The 17,715-nt window shown below is 41.3% G+C and overlaps 1 protein-coding gene across 2 annotated transcripts in view; it reads left to right on the forward strand.

The window, feature by feature from the left end:
- Nucleotides 1-17,715, forward strand: part of SNTB1 (syntrophin beta 1) — a 260,706-nt gene that overhangs the window by 202,482 nt on the left and 40,509 nt on the right. For both annotated transcript variants that reach the window (XM_049854432.1, XM_049854431.1), the window contains one exon: nucleotides 15,100-15,239. In XM_049854432.1, the coding sequence (XP_049710389.1) occupies nucleotides 15,100-15,239 (140 nt within the window). The remainder of the gene's footprint in view (nucleotides 1-15,099; nucleotides 15,240-17,715) is intronic.

Consider the following 17,715-nt stretch of genomic DNA (forward strand, 5'->3'; position numbering starts at 1 on the left):
TAGAGGTTTCAGAGGGAGCATAGCCCTGCTGATGCCTTCCTTTCATACTTCTAGCCTCCAGAATTTTGTGAGAATAAATTCGTGTTGTTTTAAGCCACCAATTTGTGGTACTTTGCCATAAGAAACCAATGTGACATGTAACCTTGGCCAGTACAGTACCAGTTTCTTCTTCTGTAAAGTGGGGTTAATAATAAAAGCCTCACAGCGTTGTTGAAAAGATTAAAAAGAGAAGGCAGAGCATGGTGCTCATTGGAGTAGGTTCTCGGTACATGTTACTCCCCCCAGCCTCATCCTCCCCTGACAAAGAGAATTCTTTTCCTGTCATGTAGATATTTAAACCTCCAGATTTAAATGAGTCAAAATCCAGTATGTTAAATTCTCTCTAAACCTTTCTCTTCTAACTGCTCTGTATAATGTGATTATTATTACTATTATTTTTATTGTGGTTTAGATGAGGGTTTACAGAGCAAATTAGTCTCTCATTGAACATTTAATATACATATTGTTTTGTGACATTGGTTGCCAACCCCACGACGCGTCAACACTCTCGCCTTCTTGACCTTGAGTTCCCCATTTCCATTCATCCGGCTTTCCTGTCCTCTCCTGCCCTCTCATCCTTGCCCCTGGGCACGTGTGCCCATGTGGGTGGTCTCATATATGGGGTTGACCTATGTGTGTTATTGTTTGTTTTATGGGCCTTCCTAATCTTTGGCTGAAAGGTAAACTTCAAGAGTGACTTCAGTACTAAGTTAAAAGGGTGTCTGGGGGCCATACTCTGGGGATTTCTGTAGTCTCTGTCAGACCAGTAAGTCTGGTGTTTTTTTGTGAGTTAGAATTTTTGTTCTACATTTTTCTCCAGCTCTGTCTGGGACCCTCCATTGTGATCCCTTTCAGAGCAGTCGGTGGTGGTAGCCAGGCACCATCTAGTTGTCCTGGACTCAGCCTGGAATAGGCTGTGGTAGTTGTGGTCCATTGGTCCTTTGGACTGATCTTTCCCTTGTGTCTTTGGTTTTCTTCATTCTCTCTTGCTCCAGATGGGATGGGACCAGTGGAGTATCTTGGATGGTTACTCAGAAGCTTTTAAGACCCCAGATGGTATTCACCAAAGTGGGATATAGAACATTTTCTTTATGAACTATGTTATGCCAGTTGAGTTAGATATCCCTCAAGATCATGGTTGCTGACCCTAGTAATTTAGTCCCTCAGGGAGTTTGGATGTGTCTATGAAGTTTCTATGACTTTGCCTTGGTCATGTTGTGCCAACTTCTCCAGTATTGTGTACTGTCTTACCCTTCACCAAAGTTACCACTTATCTATTGTCTAGTCTAACGTGTTACTTTTTATAAGAGACCCAAAGGTACGTCATGGTTGTTAGTGGCTGTCAAGTCGATTCCAACTCATGGCAACCCCGTGCGTGCAGAGTAGAGCTGCACTTCATAGGGTTTTGATGGTCGTGACCTTTCAGGAGCAGATCACCAGGACTTTTTTCCAAGGCACCTCTGGGTGGGTTTGAACTGCCAACTTCTTAGCTAGTAGTTGAGCACTTGACCACTTCCACCACCCAAGGAGTCCTACCCAAAGCTACAGAAAATCCCAAACAAAACCGATCTTACTCAATTACAATATTGTATAATTTAGGAAGGGCATAGAGTTGAAATTTGCTTTTAGGCTTTCCTCAGAAAAGGATGAGCTAAGCAAAGAAGTAAACAAGATTAAAAAGAAATGTTTTTAAATTCCGGTACCCAGGTTTAAAAGAACAAACCGTTTTATTCAGCATTCTGAGAAATTCATTTTCATACAAACAACGGGTCTCCATTTTAAACAGCTGGTGTTTTGAAGCTGTCTGAAAGAGTGGCCATGTCCTGGGGAAGGACCCAGGATATTCCCAGTTGGACCCAGGCATGGGTCACATATAAATATTTTGATTAAATAGAATCCTGGTGAGACAGCCTCTCAGTAGTTGAGCCTCACTGGTTGGAGAAGGGACAGACAGGGGTGGGTAGGTCTAGATCCAGAAAGTGTGTCCAGGTGTGGAAAGCATGTTCATGGTCATGGAACCAGGGTTTCTCTAGAGGGAGGGAGAGAGAGTAAGCAGGTTAGTAAAAACTAACTCAAGCAGGGAAGAAAGCAGGCAACATTATTCAAAGTGGATGACAAAGGGGACACATAGCAGAATCCAGGCTAGTGTCCAAGTTTGTGGCCAGGGTCTCTCATCAGAATACTAAGTGGTGAAAGTACAGAATAGGATTTTGGCATGTAATTACTCACCCCTTCTCCCTTCTGGGGTTGCCAAATGAGAACCAGGGCGAACGCTGTACTAATGAGAAACAACAACAACAAAAAAACACATATGTTAATAGCTGGGCAAGTGTCATGGTGGCGCAGTGGTTAAGTGTTTGGCTGCTAACTAAAAGGTCAGCAGTTTGAATCCACGAGCTGCTCCTTGAAAACCCTGTGGGGCAGTTCTACTCTGTCTTATAGGGTGGTAATGAGTCAGAATCAACTTTTTTTTTTTTGTGGACTACTACTGTTAGATAAGGAAACCTGATGGTGTAGTGGTTAAGTGCTACGGCTGCTAACCAAAAAAGGTCGGCAGTTCGAATCCATCAGGTGCTCCTTGGAAACTCTATGGGGCAGTCCTACTCTATCCTATAGGGTCGCTATGAGTCAGAATTGACTCGATGGCAAGGAGTTTGGCTTTTGGTTTTTAGTGTTAGATAAACTCTAATGCCAAAGTCTGAAAAGCACTGAATTATACAGAACATGACTATGTGATGTTTCTTGCCTCCTGTGCCCTCTCTTGAATCTAGGATGCCTGGGTTTACAAAATGAGTCAACCATGTGGACCAAAATGGCCAGCCTGCCCCTGGAGTCACCTTGGTATATATATTCTCACCACAGGAATTTGAAAATGACCCCAGACACCCACCATTGACAAACATGACCTTGCCTGCTATTAAAAGAGACCCAGAGTGTAAAATGGGGCAGGTGCTGTAGAAAATAGTTCGGTGGTTCCTTAAAAAGTTAATGTGGAATTACCATGTTGCTGTGTCCCGTAGAGTCAATTCCAAACTCATAGTGACCCTATAGGACAGAATAGAACTGCCCCATAGGGTTTCCTAGGCTGAAATCTTTACAGGAGCAGCTTGCCAGGTCTTTTCTTCTGTGGAGCAGCTAGTGGGTTCCAACCACTGACCTTTGGGTTAGCAGCCAAGCATTTAACCATTTCACTATGAGGGCTCTTTGTAATTACCATGTTGTTGTTGTTAGGTTCTGTCCAGTAGGTTCCGACTCATAGTGATGCTATAGAACAGAGTAGAACTGCCCCATAGGGTTCCAAGGAGTGGCTGGTGGATTTGAACTGCCAACCTTTTGGTTTGCAGCTGAGCTCTTAACCACTATGCCACCAGGGCTCCGTAATTATTATCTGACTTAGCAATTCCACTTCTGGTTATATACCCAAAAGAATTGAAATCAGGGACTCAAACAGATTCTTGTGTAACAGTGTATATTGCAGCATTATTCACAATAAGTCAAAAGGTGGAAACCACCCAAGAATCCATCATCAGATGAATGGGTAAACAAAATGTGGTATATACATACAGTATAATATCATTCAGCCATAAAAGAAATGAAGTTCTGATACATACTACGACATGGATAAACCTTGAAAACATTATGCAAGTGAAATAAGCCAGACACAAGCAGACAAATATTGCATAGTCCCACTTATACGAAATATCTAGAATAAACATAGAGAACAAAGAAGGTTAGAGGTTCTCAGGGACTGGGGGGAAGAGAGAAGGGACAGTTATTGCTTAATGGGTACTGAGTTCCTGTTTAGGGTGATGGAAAAGGTTTGGAAATAGTGGTGATGATTGTACAACCTGGTGAATGTCGTTAATGTCACTGAATTATACTTTTAAAAAATGGTTAAAATGGCAAATTTTATGTTACGTATTTTAGCACCGGAAATTTTTTTTTTAATTAATTTTTATTAAGCTTCAAGTGAACATTTACCATTCCAATCAGTCTGTCACATGTAAGTTTACATACATCTTACTCCCTTCTCCCACTTGCTCTCCCCCTATTGAGTCAGCTCTTTCAGTCTCTCGTTTCGTGCCAATTTTGCCATCTTCCCTCTCTCTCTATCTTCCCATCCCCCCTCCAGTCAAGAGTTGCCAACACACTCTCCAGTGTCCACCTGATTTAATTAGCTCACTCTTCATCAGCATCTCTCTCCCCCCCGCTGACCAGTCCCTTTCATGTCTGATGAGTTGTCTTCGGGGATGGTTCCTGTCCTGTGCCATCAGAAGGTCTGGGGAGCATTGCCTCCGAGTTTCCTCTAGTCGCAGTCATACCATTAAGTATGGTCTTTTTATGAGAATTTGGGGTCTGTATCCCATTGGTCTCCTGCTCCCTCAGGAGTTGTCTGTTGTGCTTCCTGACAGGGCAGACATCGATTGTGGCCGGGCACCAACTAGTTCTTCTGGTCTCAGGATAATGTAGGTCTCTGGTTCATGTGGCCCTTTCTGTCTCTTGGGTTCTTAGTTGTCGTGTGACCTTGGTGTTCTTCCTTTGCCTTTGCTCCAGGTGGTTGAGACCAATTGATGTATCTTAGATGGCCGCTTGTTGGCATTTAGGACCCCAGACGCCACATTTCAAAGTGGGATGCAGAATGTTTTCATAATAGAATTATTTTGCCAATTAACTTAGAAGTCCCCTCATACCATGTTCCCCAGACCCCAGCCCCTGCTCCGCTGAACTTTGAAGCATTCATTTTATCCCGGAAACCTCTTTGCTTTTAGTCCAGTCCAATTAGGCTGACCTTCCTTGTTTTGAGTGTTGTCTTTCCCTTCACCCAAAGCAGTTCTTATCTACTGATTGATCAATAAAAAAGAGGTCCCAGAACAATAAAATTAACGACACCTCTTTCCTTGGGAGGGGCATTAGTTAGACTCAAATGGACAAAGGAGCAGAGAGGTAGTGGAATACCTCCCAGTAGAAAGATGCATCAACAAGTCTGGCATTCTGCTTTTCAAAAGAAAGGGTGGAAGATCATCCTAAAGTTAAAGAGGAGTAGGCTGCCTGGTGAATGGGTCAGGTTCTTCCAATGTGTTGGTCCAACTTGATGAATTTTTCCCTAAACTCTTAGTTAAATAGAGCTACAGCATAACCCAAAGAGAACCCAGCAACCTTTTTAAAGTAAAGACACATTACTGGAATGTGTCTTAAAAAGTTGTCATATAGAAGTGCTATCTCATTAGCAGTAAGCAAACGAGGCAAAGCTTTTGCGAGGCCAGGTTCAGGTGGCTGAAGTGCCCCTGTGCTGTCATGGAGACCAGGTCCTTCTCTGCCTTCTACCTTGTCCTTCGGCGATGCTGTCTGATGAGAGGGTATTGACATCACTGGCTGTGCACCTTTCTCCTTGGATATGTGCATGATCTGCCCTGAGGTTGACTTCGTTATGAAACCCTGGTACCCAGGCAGTACTTTTAATAGAGCCATCAAAGGGCTCTGTTAGAGTACGTTAGCGTTTGACCTTCTACATACTCAGTAAATAAGATAACTTTCAAAAACCCTACCCCATGTCTGCAAGTGTTCAAAGGAGAAAAGAAAACTGGGACGTTGACTGAAAAGGTAGTGGGTTCTGCCCATTTTCTTATGATTAATTTCCTGGCTGTATACTTCTATAGGCAGGTGCTCTGCAGCCAACCATTTTTTAAAAAACAATTTAATTGTAATATTCAAAAAATTACGTATTTTTTGTTCACTGGTTAAAAATTAATGATTTTAGCAAAAATAATTTAAAAAATCACCCCAAATCCCGCCATCTGGGGAGAAATACCTCTGTGTATATTCTTTTCAAAAATAGCTATCATGATGTATGACTGTTTTGTAGGCATTTTCTAAACAGCAATGCATATATATATATATAAACCCAGTGCCGTGGAGTTGATTCCGACTCATAGCATATATATATATATATATATTTTTTTTTTTTTTTCCTTTCCCAGGCAACCACTATTGTTCTTTCTGTCATTATAGATCAGTTTGCATTTCCTAGAATTGTTTTGTCAGGGGATTATACAGTACATACTTTCTGTCTGGCTTCGTTTACTCAGCAATATTATTTTGAGAATCATCTACATTGTTGTGTTATTAGTTCTTGCCTTTTTGTTGTTATTAAGTGTTATTCCATATTAATTGATATATACAACTTATTTATGCGTTCTCCTGTTGATGGGCACTTGGGTTGTTGCCAGTTTTGGGGTGTTACATACAAAGTTACTAAGAACATTTATGTGCAAGTCTTCCTATGGCCACGTGTCTCATTCTCTTGATTTACTACCTAGAAGTGGAATGGCTGGATCAAACAGTAGGTGTATGTTTAACTTTTTAAGAAACTGCTAACCTCTTTTCCCAAATGTTACACCAGTTTCCATTCCACTGGCAGTGTATGAGTTTCCATTAGTTCCACATCCTCACCAACACTTGGTGTGGTCAGTCTTTTTAATTTCACTCATTCTAACACGGGTGTGGTGATAGCTCGTCTGGCTTTAACTTGCCTTGCCCTAATGATGTTGCACATCTTTTAATGTGCTTATTTGGCATCTATATGTCTTCTTTGGTGAAGTGTCTGCTTAAATATTTTGCCCATTTTTATTGAGCTGTTTTCTTATTGTTATGGAATTTTGAGGGAACTTTATATATTCTGGATACAAGTCCTTTATCAGATATATGCTTTGCAAATGTTTTCGTCCAGTCTGTGACTTGTCTCTTCATTCTCTTAACAGCTTTCAGAAAGTAGAAGTTTCTAATTTCAGTAAAGTACAATTTAAGATTTTTTTCCATTTGTGGATCATGCTTTTGCTGTCATACCTAAGAAATATTTGCCTAACCCAAGGTCACAAAGATTTTCTCTCTTTTCTTCTAGAAGTCTTATAGTTTTACATTTTACAGTTAGGGCTATGATCTATTTTGAGTTCATCTTTTTATATGATGAGAGGTACAGAAAGAAATTCTTTTTTTTTTTTGCATATATACCCAATATTTCCAGGACCATTTGTTAAAAGAGTGTTCTTTCCCCACCGAATTGCCTTTCTCCTTTTTTGAAATTTAGGTGTGAATCTATTTCTGTTTTATTCTCTCTATTCTTTCCCATTGATCTGTTTATCTTTACACCAATACCACACTCAATTACTGTAGCTGTATAAATAACTCAAAGTCAAATAGCATTATTTCTCCAATTTTGTTTTTCCTTTTCGAAGATGTTTTGTCCATTCTAGGTTTTTTGCATTTCCACATGAATTTTAGAATTGGCTTACTATTTTCTACAAAAAGCCTGCTGAGAGTTTTGCTATGATTGTGTTCAATCTATAGATTAATTTGGGGAGAATTAATATCGTAACAGTATTGATCTTGCAGCACGTAGACACGGGATACCTTCACTTTTGTTTCTGTCTTAATTTTTCTCCGAAATGTTTTGTAGTTTTAGTATACAGGTCTTGTGCTTTGTTTCATTTATCTCTAAGAAATTCATATTTTTATGCTAGTGTAGAAGAGTATTACATTTTTATTGTTTTCAATTTCTAACTTGGTTGCCAGGATATAGAAATAGTATTGATTTTTATACATTGATCTTGTATCTTGCAACCTTACTCAACTCACTTATTACTTCTAGTAGCTTTTTGGTGAGTTCCATGAAATTTTCTACATAGATGTTCATGTGGTCTGTGAATAAAGACTTTTTTTTTTTAATTGAACTTTAGATGAAGGTTTACAGAACAAACTAGGTTTCTCATCAAATGGTTAGTACTCATGTTGTTGTATGACATTGGTTAACAACTCCATGACATGTCAGTCAATACTCTCCCTTCTCAACCGTGGGTTCCGTGTTACCAGCTTTCCTGTTCCTTCCTAGCTTCCAGTCCCTGCCCTAGAGCTGGTGCGCCCCTTTAGTCCCTTGTATTGTTCCATGGGTCTGTTTTTTGGCTGAATGGTGAACCTCAAGAGTGACCTCATTACTGAGCTGAAAGGGGAATAAAGACAGTTTTACTTCTTCCTTTCCAGTCTGGACGTCTTCTCTTTCTTTTTCTTTAGCTTAGAGTCCCATTGTATGTCCTCTGTTGTGGAATTAACAGTGAGGTGTTTTCTCTGATTTATCTACAATCTCAGCACCCAAGTCTCCACTATGCTAGCTTGCACTTTGACTTTGAAGAGGCTTCCAATTATGACCCTGGCATCTGGAGCTTTATTGAACAATATAAAGTCTAGAACCCATTTCAGGTTTTTTTGAGGGGAAGCAAGTTTGAAACGGGTGACTGCAGTTGTTGGTTGGTGGAAGAGCTGACATATAAAAATAATTCCACGCTCAGATTATCTTTGTTTTAATTATCTAGTGCTGTTATAACAGAAATACTATAGGTGGGCAGCTTTAACAAAGAAAAATTTATTTCTCACAGTTGGGAGGCTAGAAGTCCAAACTCAGGATGCCGACTCTAGTGGAAGGCTTTCTCTCTCTATCTGCTGTAGAGGATATTCCTTGTCTTTTTTCAGCTTCTGCTCTTTGATGATCTTTACGTGGGTTGCCATCTATCTTTCCCCATCTCTGCTTAATCTTCTTCTTGTATATCTCAAAGAGATTGACTCAAGACACATCCTACATTAATATTGCCTCATTAACATAACAAAGAGAACCCACCCAGTTGATTCCCACCCAGAGTGACCTTATGGGACATAGTAGAACTGCCCCATAGGGTTTTCAAGTTTGTGATATTTATGGAAGCAGACTGCCGCATCTTTCTACATCAGAGTGGTTAGTGGGTTCAAACCATTGACCTTTCGGTTAGCAGCTGAGTGCTTAGCCACTGCACCACTGGGGCTCCCTAACCACAGGTATAGGGGTTATGATTTACAGCACATTTTTTTTATATTTGGGGGGACACAATCCAGTTCATAACAGCCTTCTTTAAATGTTCCAGTCAGATCACTGACATTCCATGTATTTCACACTACTTTCTCTGGAACAGTTTTTACACTATCATCTTAACACCCATCAGACAGAATGTTTGCTCATTCTGCTCTCCACTCTAAAAAAAATTAAAAAAAAAAAAACCCTAAATTCAGCAGTGATCCAGATCTCAAACAACTTGGGATTTGTGTGAGGTGAGGGAAATTTGTCTTAATAATTTGAGGCCTCCACAGAACCCTGTTTTGAACATTCTCTTTCTATCCTTTTCCCCTCCTCCATTACCTTCTCCTCCTTTTCATTCTCCTTTGCATCCAAGTGTAGATGTCCTGTCGGGCTCCTGATTGCTTGTCTTGGAGGTTGTTCAGGGCTAACTGTAAGAATTGGGAGTTGGAGTGGCCTTGCTTACTGTATTCCCTGTGGCCTCATTTAAAAGTTCCTCCTCTTCTTTGAGTAGAGATGATCTTTATCTGCCTCCCTGAGAGTGGTGCAGGGATTAATTATCTAATGTTTGTAAAGCACTTGGAAGTTGATAAATGTTAATTATTATTACACTGGTATCTTGTCCTTTGTTCTATACACCTAGGAAACTGAGGTAAACAGACTTAAATTAAAAAGTTGTCAAGATAACCATGATCTCCAAGACAAAAGTGTGATTGACCTTCCTTTGTGAACTTTTTCACTCTGTTCTTAGTCACTGTCCCTCCATCTCAGTCTCCCTCCCTGATCCATATAGCTGGAAGACTGTAGTGGTAGCAGTTTAATAGTCTTGAGGACTCCCATGTTGGGTGGGGGCAGTGGTGGTTTAGTGATGGAATTCTCATCTTCCATGGGGGAGACCTGAGTTCAATTCCTGTTTAGCACACCTCATGCAAAGTTACCACCCATCTGTCAGTGGAGGCTTCCGTGTTGCTATGATGGTGAACTGGTTTCAGTGGAGCATCCAGACTAAGACAAACTAGGAAGAAAGGCCTGGTGATTTACTTCAGAAAATCAGCCAATGAAAACTCTGTGGATCACAATGTCCAATCCACAATCAAGCAGAACTTCCTTCTGTTGTGTGTGAGGTTGCCATGAGTCAGGGACCAACTAGACTACCGACTCAATAGCCGTTAATAGCCACCATCTTGGAGGTCTTTTGTATAGATTGTCTTGTTGAACACTTCTGTTAGCAATAACTTAGTCCCATTTGGAAGGTGAGGAAATTTAGACCCAGCAAAGTCAAATAATACTTGTCCAAGTTCACTCAGATCTTTAACTTGGTATTCACTTAAACTGCCTTAACGTGATAGGGAGAATAGCCTATTAATTTAATTATTAAATATAAATTTTTAAGGCTTATTTGCTACGTGGAGACCCTGGTAGTATAGTGGTTAAGAGCTACAGCTGCTAGCCAAAAGGTCAGCAGTTCGAATCCACCAGGCGCTCCTTGGAAACTCTATGGGGCAGTTCTACTCTGTCCTATAGGGTCGCTATGAGTCGTAATCAACTCGACAGCAGTGGGTATTTGCTATGTGCAAAACACATCTCTAAGCTCTCTACAGATACTGAATCATTCTAATCCTTACAACTCTGTCTAAGAGGCACCAGTAATATTCTGCTCTTTGGAAGTACCTGTAGGAAAGACACTGAAAAGTTTCAGCACAACAGTCTCTTTGAAAGTAATCTGCAGACTACAGGTACTTTAGAGGAGTCTAGATCAGGAGTTTTCAAACCATATTCCACGGAGCACTGGGAACCCTACTAGGGAGAGCGGGTGGATGTAGGATAAGGAGATAACGCGACTGAGGTGTAGCTTCCCAACAAGGATGCAACCTCAAAAAAGCTGTGCTTTGATCGCTTTCCTGTTGTGCTTCCACTTGCAGTGTAATTGGGACAGAGGGTTCAATTAATTTTAAAAGTTTGAAAATAACTAAACTAGATGATTTATGAGACCTGTCTCAAATACAAGATTCAATGAATCCACTTTCCACAGTTCTTACTAGTAACTTCTTACAACTATTGGTTTTGAATTCTTCCCATACTATAAGCCTTTTCTCTCACCCTCTGTGGAGATGAATATGGGGGTTAGTCACTATATTCTGCGTTTAAACACGTCTTGGGTGCAAATCCTTTTTGCATCATTTGGATTTGATGGAACATCTTTCCAGGAAAGCTGGGTAGAAATAAATTTTTGCTTTCCTTTGAATGGGGTTCAGCTCACCAAAGTCATGCTTCAGAATAATTTTTGAACTGAATGCTTATTTCTCTCTTTCCTTCCTTTGCCTTCTTCATTGGAAACATGATTAGTTCTTAATACACTGACAATTAAAGCATCCAATGGCAGGAAACTGGGATTGAGATGTACGTCATCACGTCACGTCACGTCACATCACATTACATCACATCACATTTTACTAAAAGGTAGACACATCCCAGAGCCGTTATCTTAACACTGAGATATCTTCGGATTCCAGGAAACTGGGATTTGTCATGGAAGTTGTCACTAGAACAATAACACAAATACTTGAGTCTGAAGAAAATTATTATTTGAACAACTGAGAAGGCTTTGAAATGTGGTGGCACAAAGTATAGTTTAAAAACCGTGTTCTTCAACATGAAATTTTTCTCCTGGGAAAGTCAGTTGTCCTCATGGGCACTTCTACCTTGAAGCATTCACACAGTAAGAAAATGGCAGCTGTCCACACAGGAATGGTGAAAAATGCCCACCCCAAGTGTTCTCACAACAGAGTTGATAATATCCAAATGACGCTGGACTCTTATAAATTGAAAAATATTATAGGGCTTTGGAATTGCTCCGACTTACGTATACCACTTGATATGTGTGTGAGTAAGTTTGTGATTCCACCAGCAGAGAGTTCTGCGTTTTCACTGTTAGTATTTATCGTTGAGGTTTATTTTGCAAACTTAATGCTGTTTTTGAAAATGATGCTCAGTCGTGCTCACATTTAAATGACTGATTCCAGTCCAAGTTAATGGATCAGATCTGACTAGGTAAGTAACGGAATCGCTTCGGGAGGATCATTTTAACTTTTTCAGCCCTGTTTAATGAGCTGAAAAAGTAATTTACTAAGTTTAATGTAGAGGATGGAAAAAAATTTATTCTGAACCCCCCAAACAATTTTTATGCCTTGAGACCACAGCTTATTCACCTAGTAAAATCTGGTACATTGGCTTCTCTAACAATCCATTCTGATCTCTTGAAGCTGCTGTTGGAGAAAAATCTTCTTATAAAAGCAATAGGCTAAAGCTAGATTTTTTTGTAAATGCATAAAGGGAGGAGTAAGCCAGGCAGCCATTCACATTCTAGTCTAAATAGCTTTGAAGTGGGTTTCTTCCTTCTAGAAATGGAGTTTTTATTTGGAATTGTTGGAGGCGGGCATTAAAAAATAAAGGTCATCATTGTCCAATGAGTTCTTCCCAGGACAGCTTTCAAGAGGATGGGAGCAAACGGTATTAAAATTGTCAGCACCAGTGATATTTTTGGCTTGCTTTAAATTTTTTCCTAAAAATTATTGGTGATGGCTGCACATGATTAAAGTAATTGGTGTCACTAAATTGTATATGTGAAAAACATATACAATTTGATTTGGCAAATGTTTCATTATGTACATTTTTACAGCAATAAAACTCCCCCGCCCAAGGAAAGTCATTGCTTTGTATTGTTGCCATTTCCAAAAGATAATTTTTTTTTTTGACACATTTAAAAAATCAGCCAGTCAACCGCAGTTTCCCTACCCTAAGTTTTCCTGAAGGCTTTGCCGTCTGCCAGGCACAGTGCTAAGCACATCATATGCACTGTCTCTTTTAATGCTCACTGTAGCTTTATGGGAAACCTGGTGGCATAGTGGTTAAGTGCTATGTCTGCTAACCAAAAGGTTGGCAGTTTGAGTCCACCAGGCGCTCCTTGGAAACTCTATGGGGCAGTTCTACCCTGTCCTATACAGACGTTCTGCCTTGGAATTGACTCGACAGCAACAGGTTTGGTTTTTTGGTTTGGTAGCATTATGAGGTTAAGTGCTACACGGTGCTTACGCTTCACTGTGCTAAAAACACTTTACAAGTATCAATTCATTTAATCCTACTAACAACTCTCTGTTAAAGGTACTAATATTTTCTCATTTTACAGATGAAGAAACTGAGACACAGAAAGATTAACTGACTAGCCCACAGTTAGTAAAATGTGGAGCTAAGATTTAATTCAGGCATTCTAGCTCCAAAGTCAGCCCGGTTGCTTGCGATATTATCCTTATCATCAAGGGAAAGAAAGCCCAAAGAATAATACCTTGCTCAAAGTCACACAGACCATAAGTGGCGGAGCTGGGACTGAGAGTCAGGTAGTCTGAACATATAACCGACAAGCTCAGCCCTCCCACCATCCCACACATCTTCTTCTTGATGATCGCGTATTCCTGATATACTGGTCATGCGTGTTAGCTTACAGCAAAAGCCATCCACACCTGCTTCCACCTCAATGCGGATTTCACTGTGGCACTGAAGAAAATAATAGAGAGAGAAAAATCAGCTTTATCATTTCTTTAGCTTGCTGCCTAGTTTAGTTCATTTCTGAATAGATTTTGGATGGTGGTTTGTTACAAGCAGGTCGCGTCATCACCGAATTGTTTGTCAGCGTCAGAGAGGACCTTAACCTTATCTAGAGCGGCCCTTCTTAACCTTTAATGGGTGTATGAATCAAGCACCTGAAGATCTCATTAAAATGCAAACTCTGATTCTTTAGGCCTGGGGTAGACCTGATAGTCTGCACATCTTTCTTTTCTTTTTTTTTTTTATTGTACTTTAGATGGCCGTTTACAGAGCAAACTAGTTTCTCATTAAACAGTACACATATTGTTTTATGACATTGGTTGCCAACCCCACGACATGTCAACACTCTCCCTTCTCAACCTTGGGCTCCCTGTTACCAGCTCTCCTGTCCCCTCCTGCCTTCTCGTCCTTGCCCCCGGGCTGTTGGGCCCCTTCAGTCTCATTTTGTTTTATGGGCCTGTCTAATCATGAGCTGAAGGGTGAACCTCGGGAGTGACTTCATTACAGAGCTAAGAGGTTATCCGGGGGGCATACTCTCGGGGTTATTCCGGTCTCTGACAGGCAGGTCAGTAAGTCTGGTCTTTTTTTGTGAGTTAGCATTTTGTTCTACATTTTTCTGCAGCTCTGTCTGGGACCCTCTACTGTGATCCCTGTCAGAGCAGTCGGTGGTGGTAGCTGGGCACCATCTAGTGATAGTCTGCACTTCTACCAAACTCCCAGGTGATACGGATGCTATTGGCATATGGTCCATGCTTTGAGTAGCAAGATTAGAGCATTGAATTTTTCCAAACTGAGCATAAAGATTTACCCCAGCCCCAGGGTTCAAATTGGAGGGAGGACATTTTCATATATGGAGAACATTTAGAGAGTCCGGGAAGGGTCAACACTGGCCAGAGAGAAAGCTCATAAGATAAAGTCTGAACTACAATGGACTTTAATCGTCACCTGGTCTAGTCAGCCACTGAGGCTTGAATCTTCTCATATCCCTGCCAGGTCATCTCAGCCCTGAGTTAGAGAGTTACCTGCAGTGAATAGAATTTACCATTCATTAGAACGAGAGAAATTTCCAGATAATAGTGCCTGAATCGCAGAAACAGTCAGAGAGAGACTAGGGGAAGAGATGGTGGTGTCTCACACCTGTTCCGATAGACACTTGCCTCAATAGTACATTTTTCAGAGCCTTTGGATATTTACTCAAAAGCTTTCAAATCTTACCCTTTCATTTTTTAAAAAATGCATTCTACCAGGGAACCAGCTGGGAGTGCTTATTCCCCTGAGCATTTGCCTCCCACAACGAAATAAAGATTTCTGCACAGACTGGCAGGTGAGAAACAGTGACAGCTGTTTGGCAGCTGGGCTGCTTCTTGGCTGCACTGATGATACGTACCAGGGACTTTGAGACAACAGGTGTTTTCAAGGATCAGGCATCATGAGACCATGATTCGCTTCTTCCCATTTTGATCTTGCAAGTTGAACCAAAGACAGTCCTATTGTTGGGTCTTGTGATGGGGGGATGCCAGTGTCTCCTTTCCAGACACCCCTTTCTTAGTCTGTTGTTTGACAGTTTCTGTTTTCTGTTCCAGGTGCCAGGGGAGAATGAGAAGCAGTGGAAGCCAGCCCTCCTTGTGCTGACGGAGAAGGACCTTTTAATCTATGACAGCATGCCCCGGAGGAAGGAGGCCTGGTTCAGCCCAGTTCACACATACCCTCTTCTTGCCACCAGGTAGCCATGGCCTTGTGTTGGAGTGTGGCTTGTTTGCAGTTTGATCCTATTTTAGGCAGTTACAGTTATTTTAGTACATTATATTATTGTTCACTGTTGCAGCAGGGGCTGAGAGCTCCTCAAGCATATGGTTGTAGTTGTTCTTAGCTGCCGCCAAGTTGACCTCAACTCATGGTGACTCCGTATACAACAGAACGAAATGCTGCCCAGTTCTGCACCATCCCCATAATCAGTTGCAGATCAGACCGTTGTGATCCATAGGGTTTTCAGTAGATCACCAGGCCTTTCTTCCTAGTCTTTCTGGGAGCACAGCTAAAACCTGTTCAGCATCACAGCAACACGCAAGCCTCCACTGGCTGACAGGTGGCGACTGTACATAAGGTGCACTGGCTGGGAACTGAACCCTGGTCTCCTATGTGGAAGGCAAGAATTCTTACTGAACCACCAATGCCCCTATCCTCAAGAATTAAAAAAAAAAAAAATTATATAGCCACACATTTTTAGCCAGATAAGTTAATTATCATTTATGGCCGAACATGAGACAACACAAAGAACAAAATGCTCATAATTGTCACCATCTGTGAGATGGTCCCTGTCTAGCCACTTTCCTGGGCCTCTGTCCACCCCTCTTTGAGATGAGGAAGACACGTGTGTAGGCACTCGTGAAGTCCAAGTAGATTCGTTAAACAAGGGAGCTTCACTTGGTGGCTCAAAGAATGTCCCATAGGAATGTTTCACTAGAGCTTTTGAAAGCTTATTCAGCATGAGAAACCACAACAAGTTCTTTTTCAGTTGTGTAATGACAGACAATGGGACTGCCGGCACCTGTCTGGTTTTTAGGACCTTCAGAGCACATTTATGGTTCATGTGAAATACGGTGTTAATGCATCATATACTTGTCTCCTCCTTCGAAGAACTATTTGCTGAGCAAATCAGAGCTGACTCTTGCCATCAAGTAGCTGACAACTTTTCGACCTGGCAGAAGACAGCTCTGTTTCTATGTACTTTATGACAATGGGCACAACTTTTATTCCTTCTATGCCTCTGTTTCTTTACCTGTATTTGTGGCCTCCTTAGCATAGTACCTGGCAATATCAGTGCCTAAAATGTCTGTTGGAAACCCCATGGTGTAGTGGTTAAGAGTTCACCTGCTAACCAAAAGGTCGGCAGTTTGAATCTACCAGCCACTCCTTGGAAACCCTATGGGGCTGTTCTACTCTGTCCTGTAGGGTCACTGTGAGTAAGAATCGACTCAATGGCAGTGTTTTGTTTTGTTTTGTTTTTTAGTAAAATGTCTGTTGAATTAATTATTGAGTGATGTGGGGTAAACTCTGGAAGGAGTTTGGTACAACTCCTGTTAGGACTAGAATGAACTTTAATGGTCATCTGGTCTAATCATCCAACCAATGGTTGAATCTTCTCACATCCCCACCAGCTCATCTCAGCCCTGACTTAGAGAATTATCTGTGATGAATGGAACTCAGTATTCAATAGAACAAGAGAAATTTCAAGATAGTGCCTGAATCGCAGAAACAATCTAAGAGAGACAGACTAGGGGGAGAGGTGGTGATGTCTGAAAGTAAGTTATTAAGCAAAAGCTCCCAGGAGAAACCTGGAAGCAGGTAAGGGAAGAATAGGGAAGGGGAAGAAGTCAAGGAAAGGTAAAAAACCACTAGCGACATGTGGCTAATGTAAATTAATTAATTTTAAATAAAATTAGTATTTCAGTTCCGCAGTGGCACTAGCCACGTTTCAAGTGCTCAACAGCCACATGAGGCTAGTGGTTACTATGCTGGACAGCACAAACCAAAAGCGTTGCCCGCATCACAGAAAGTTTTATTGAACAACACTGCCCTCGAGCATGAATCACTACCTCAGCATTTGTCCTGACTCAGCAGGTAACTGGGCTTGCACCCTCCCGCAGCAAAGGTTGGAGAGAGGACGTATGCCTGATCTCTGCCTCAGAGTCGTCAGCCTAGGGTTGTTGATCTTGGTTTTCCTTCCCCCCTTGTGAAATTCAAGTATTGCCAGGTGGAAACCCCAGATTCAGCTTGGCACAACTCGTCTCAGCCAATAAACGAGAAACCAAGATGGGAGAACAGAAAGGCACTTTATTTCATTGCACAAAGAAAGGAAGAGTTGGGGCGAGAGGGAAGGTTACTTTTATGAGGTTTATAAGCAGGAAGTTCATACAAGTTACATTGGCAACATTCTTAATCATACTACACAGGTGCAATGAGGTTCACATAAAACTTCATGCATTGCATGTTCAGAAAATGGCAGTTAAACTCCACGCAGAGGTGGGGAAGTTACTAAGTATGAGGTATGAGGTATTTAATGCGCTTAAAGGTCATCCAGAATGTCAACATGGCGCCTAAACCGGTTTCCATTGATTTCCTCCGGTTTCAGGCAGCAATTAAGGAAGGGGAAGCCAGAATATTAATGTAAATCTACAGGGGGTGCCAAGCAAGCTGCT

Source organism: Elephas maximus, chromosome 15 (assembly GCF_024166365.1).
Source record: "Elephas maximus indicus isolate mEleMax1 chromosome 15, mEleMax1 primary haplotype, whole genome shotgun sequence".
In the NCBI taxonomy this organism is placed as follows: domain Eukaryota; kingdom Metazoa; phylum Chordata; class Mammalia; order Proboscidea; family Elephantidae; genus Elephas; species Elephas maximus.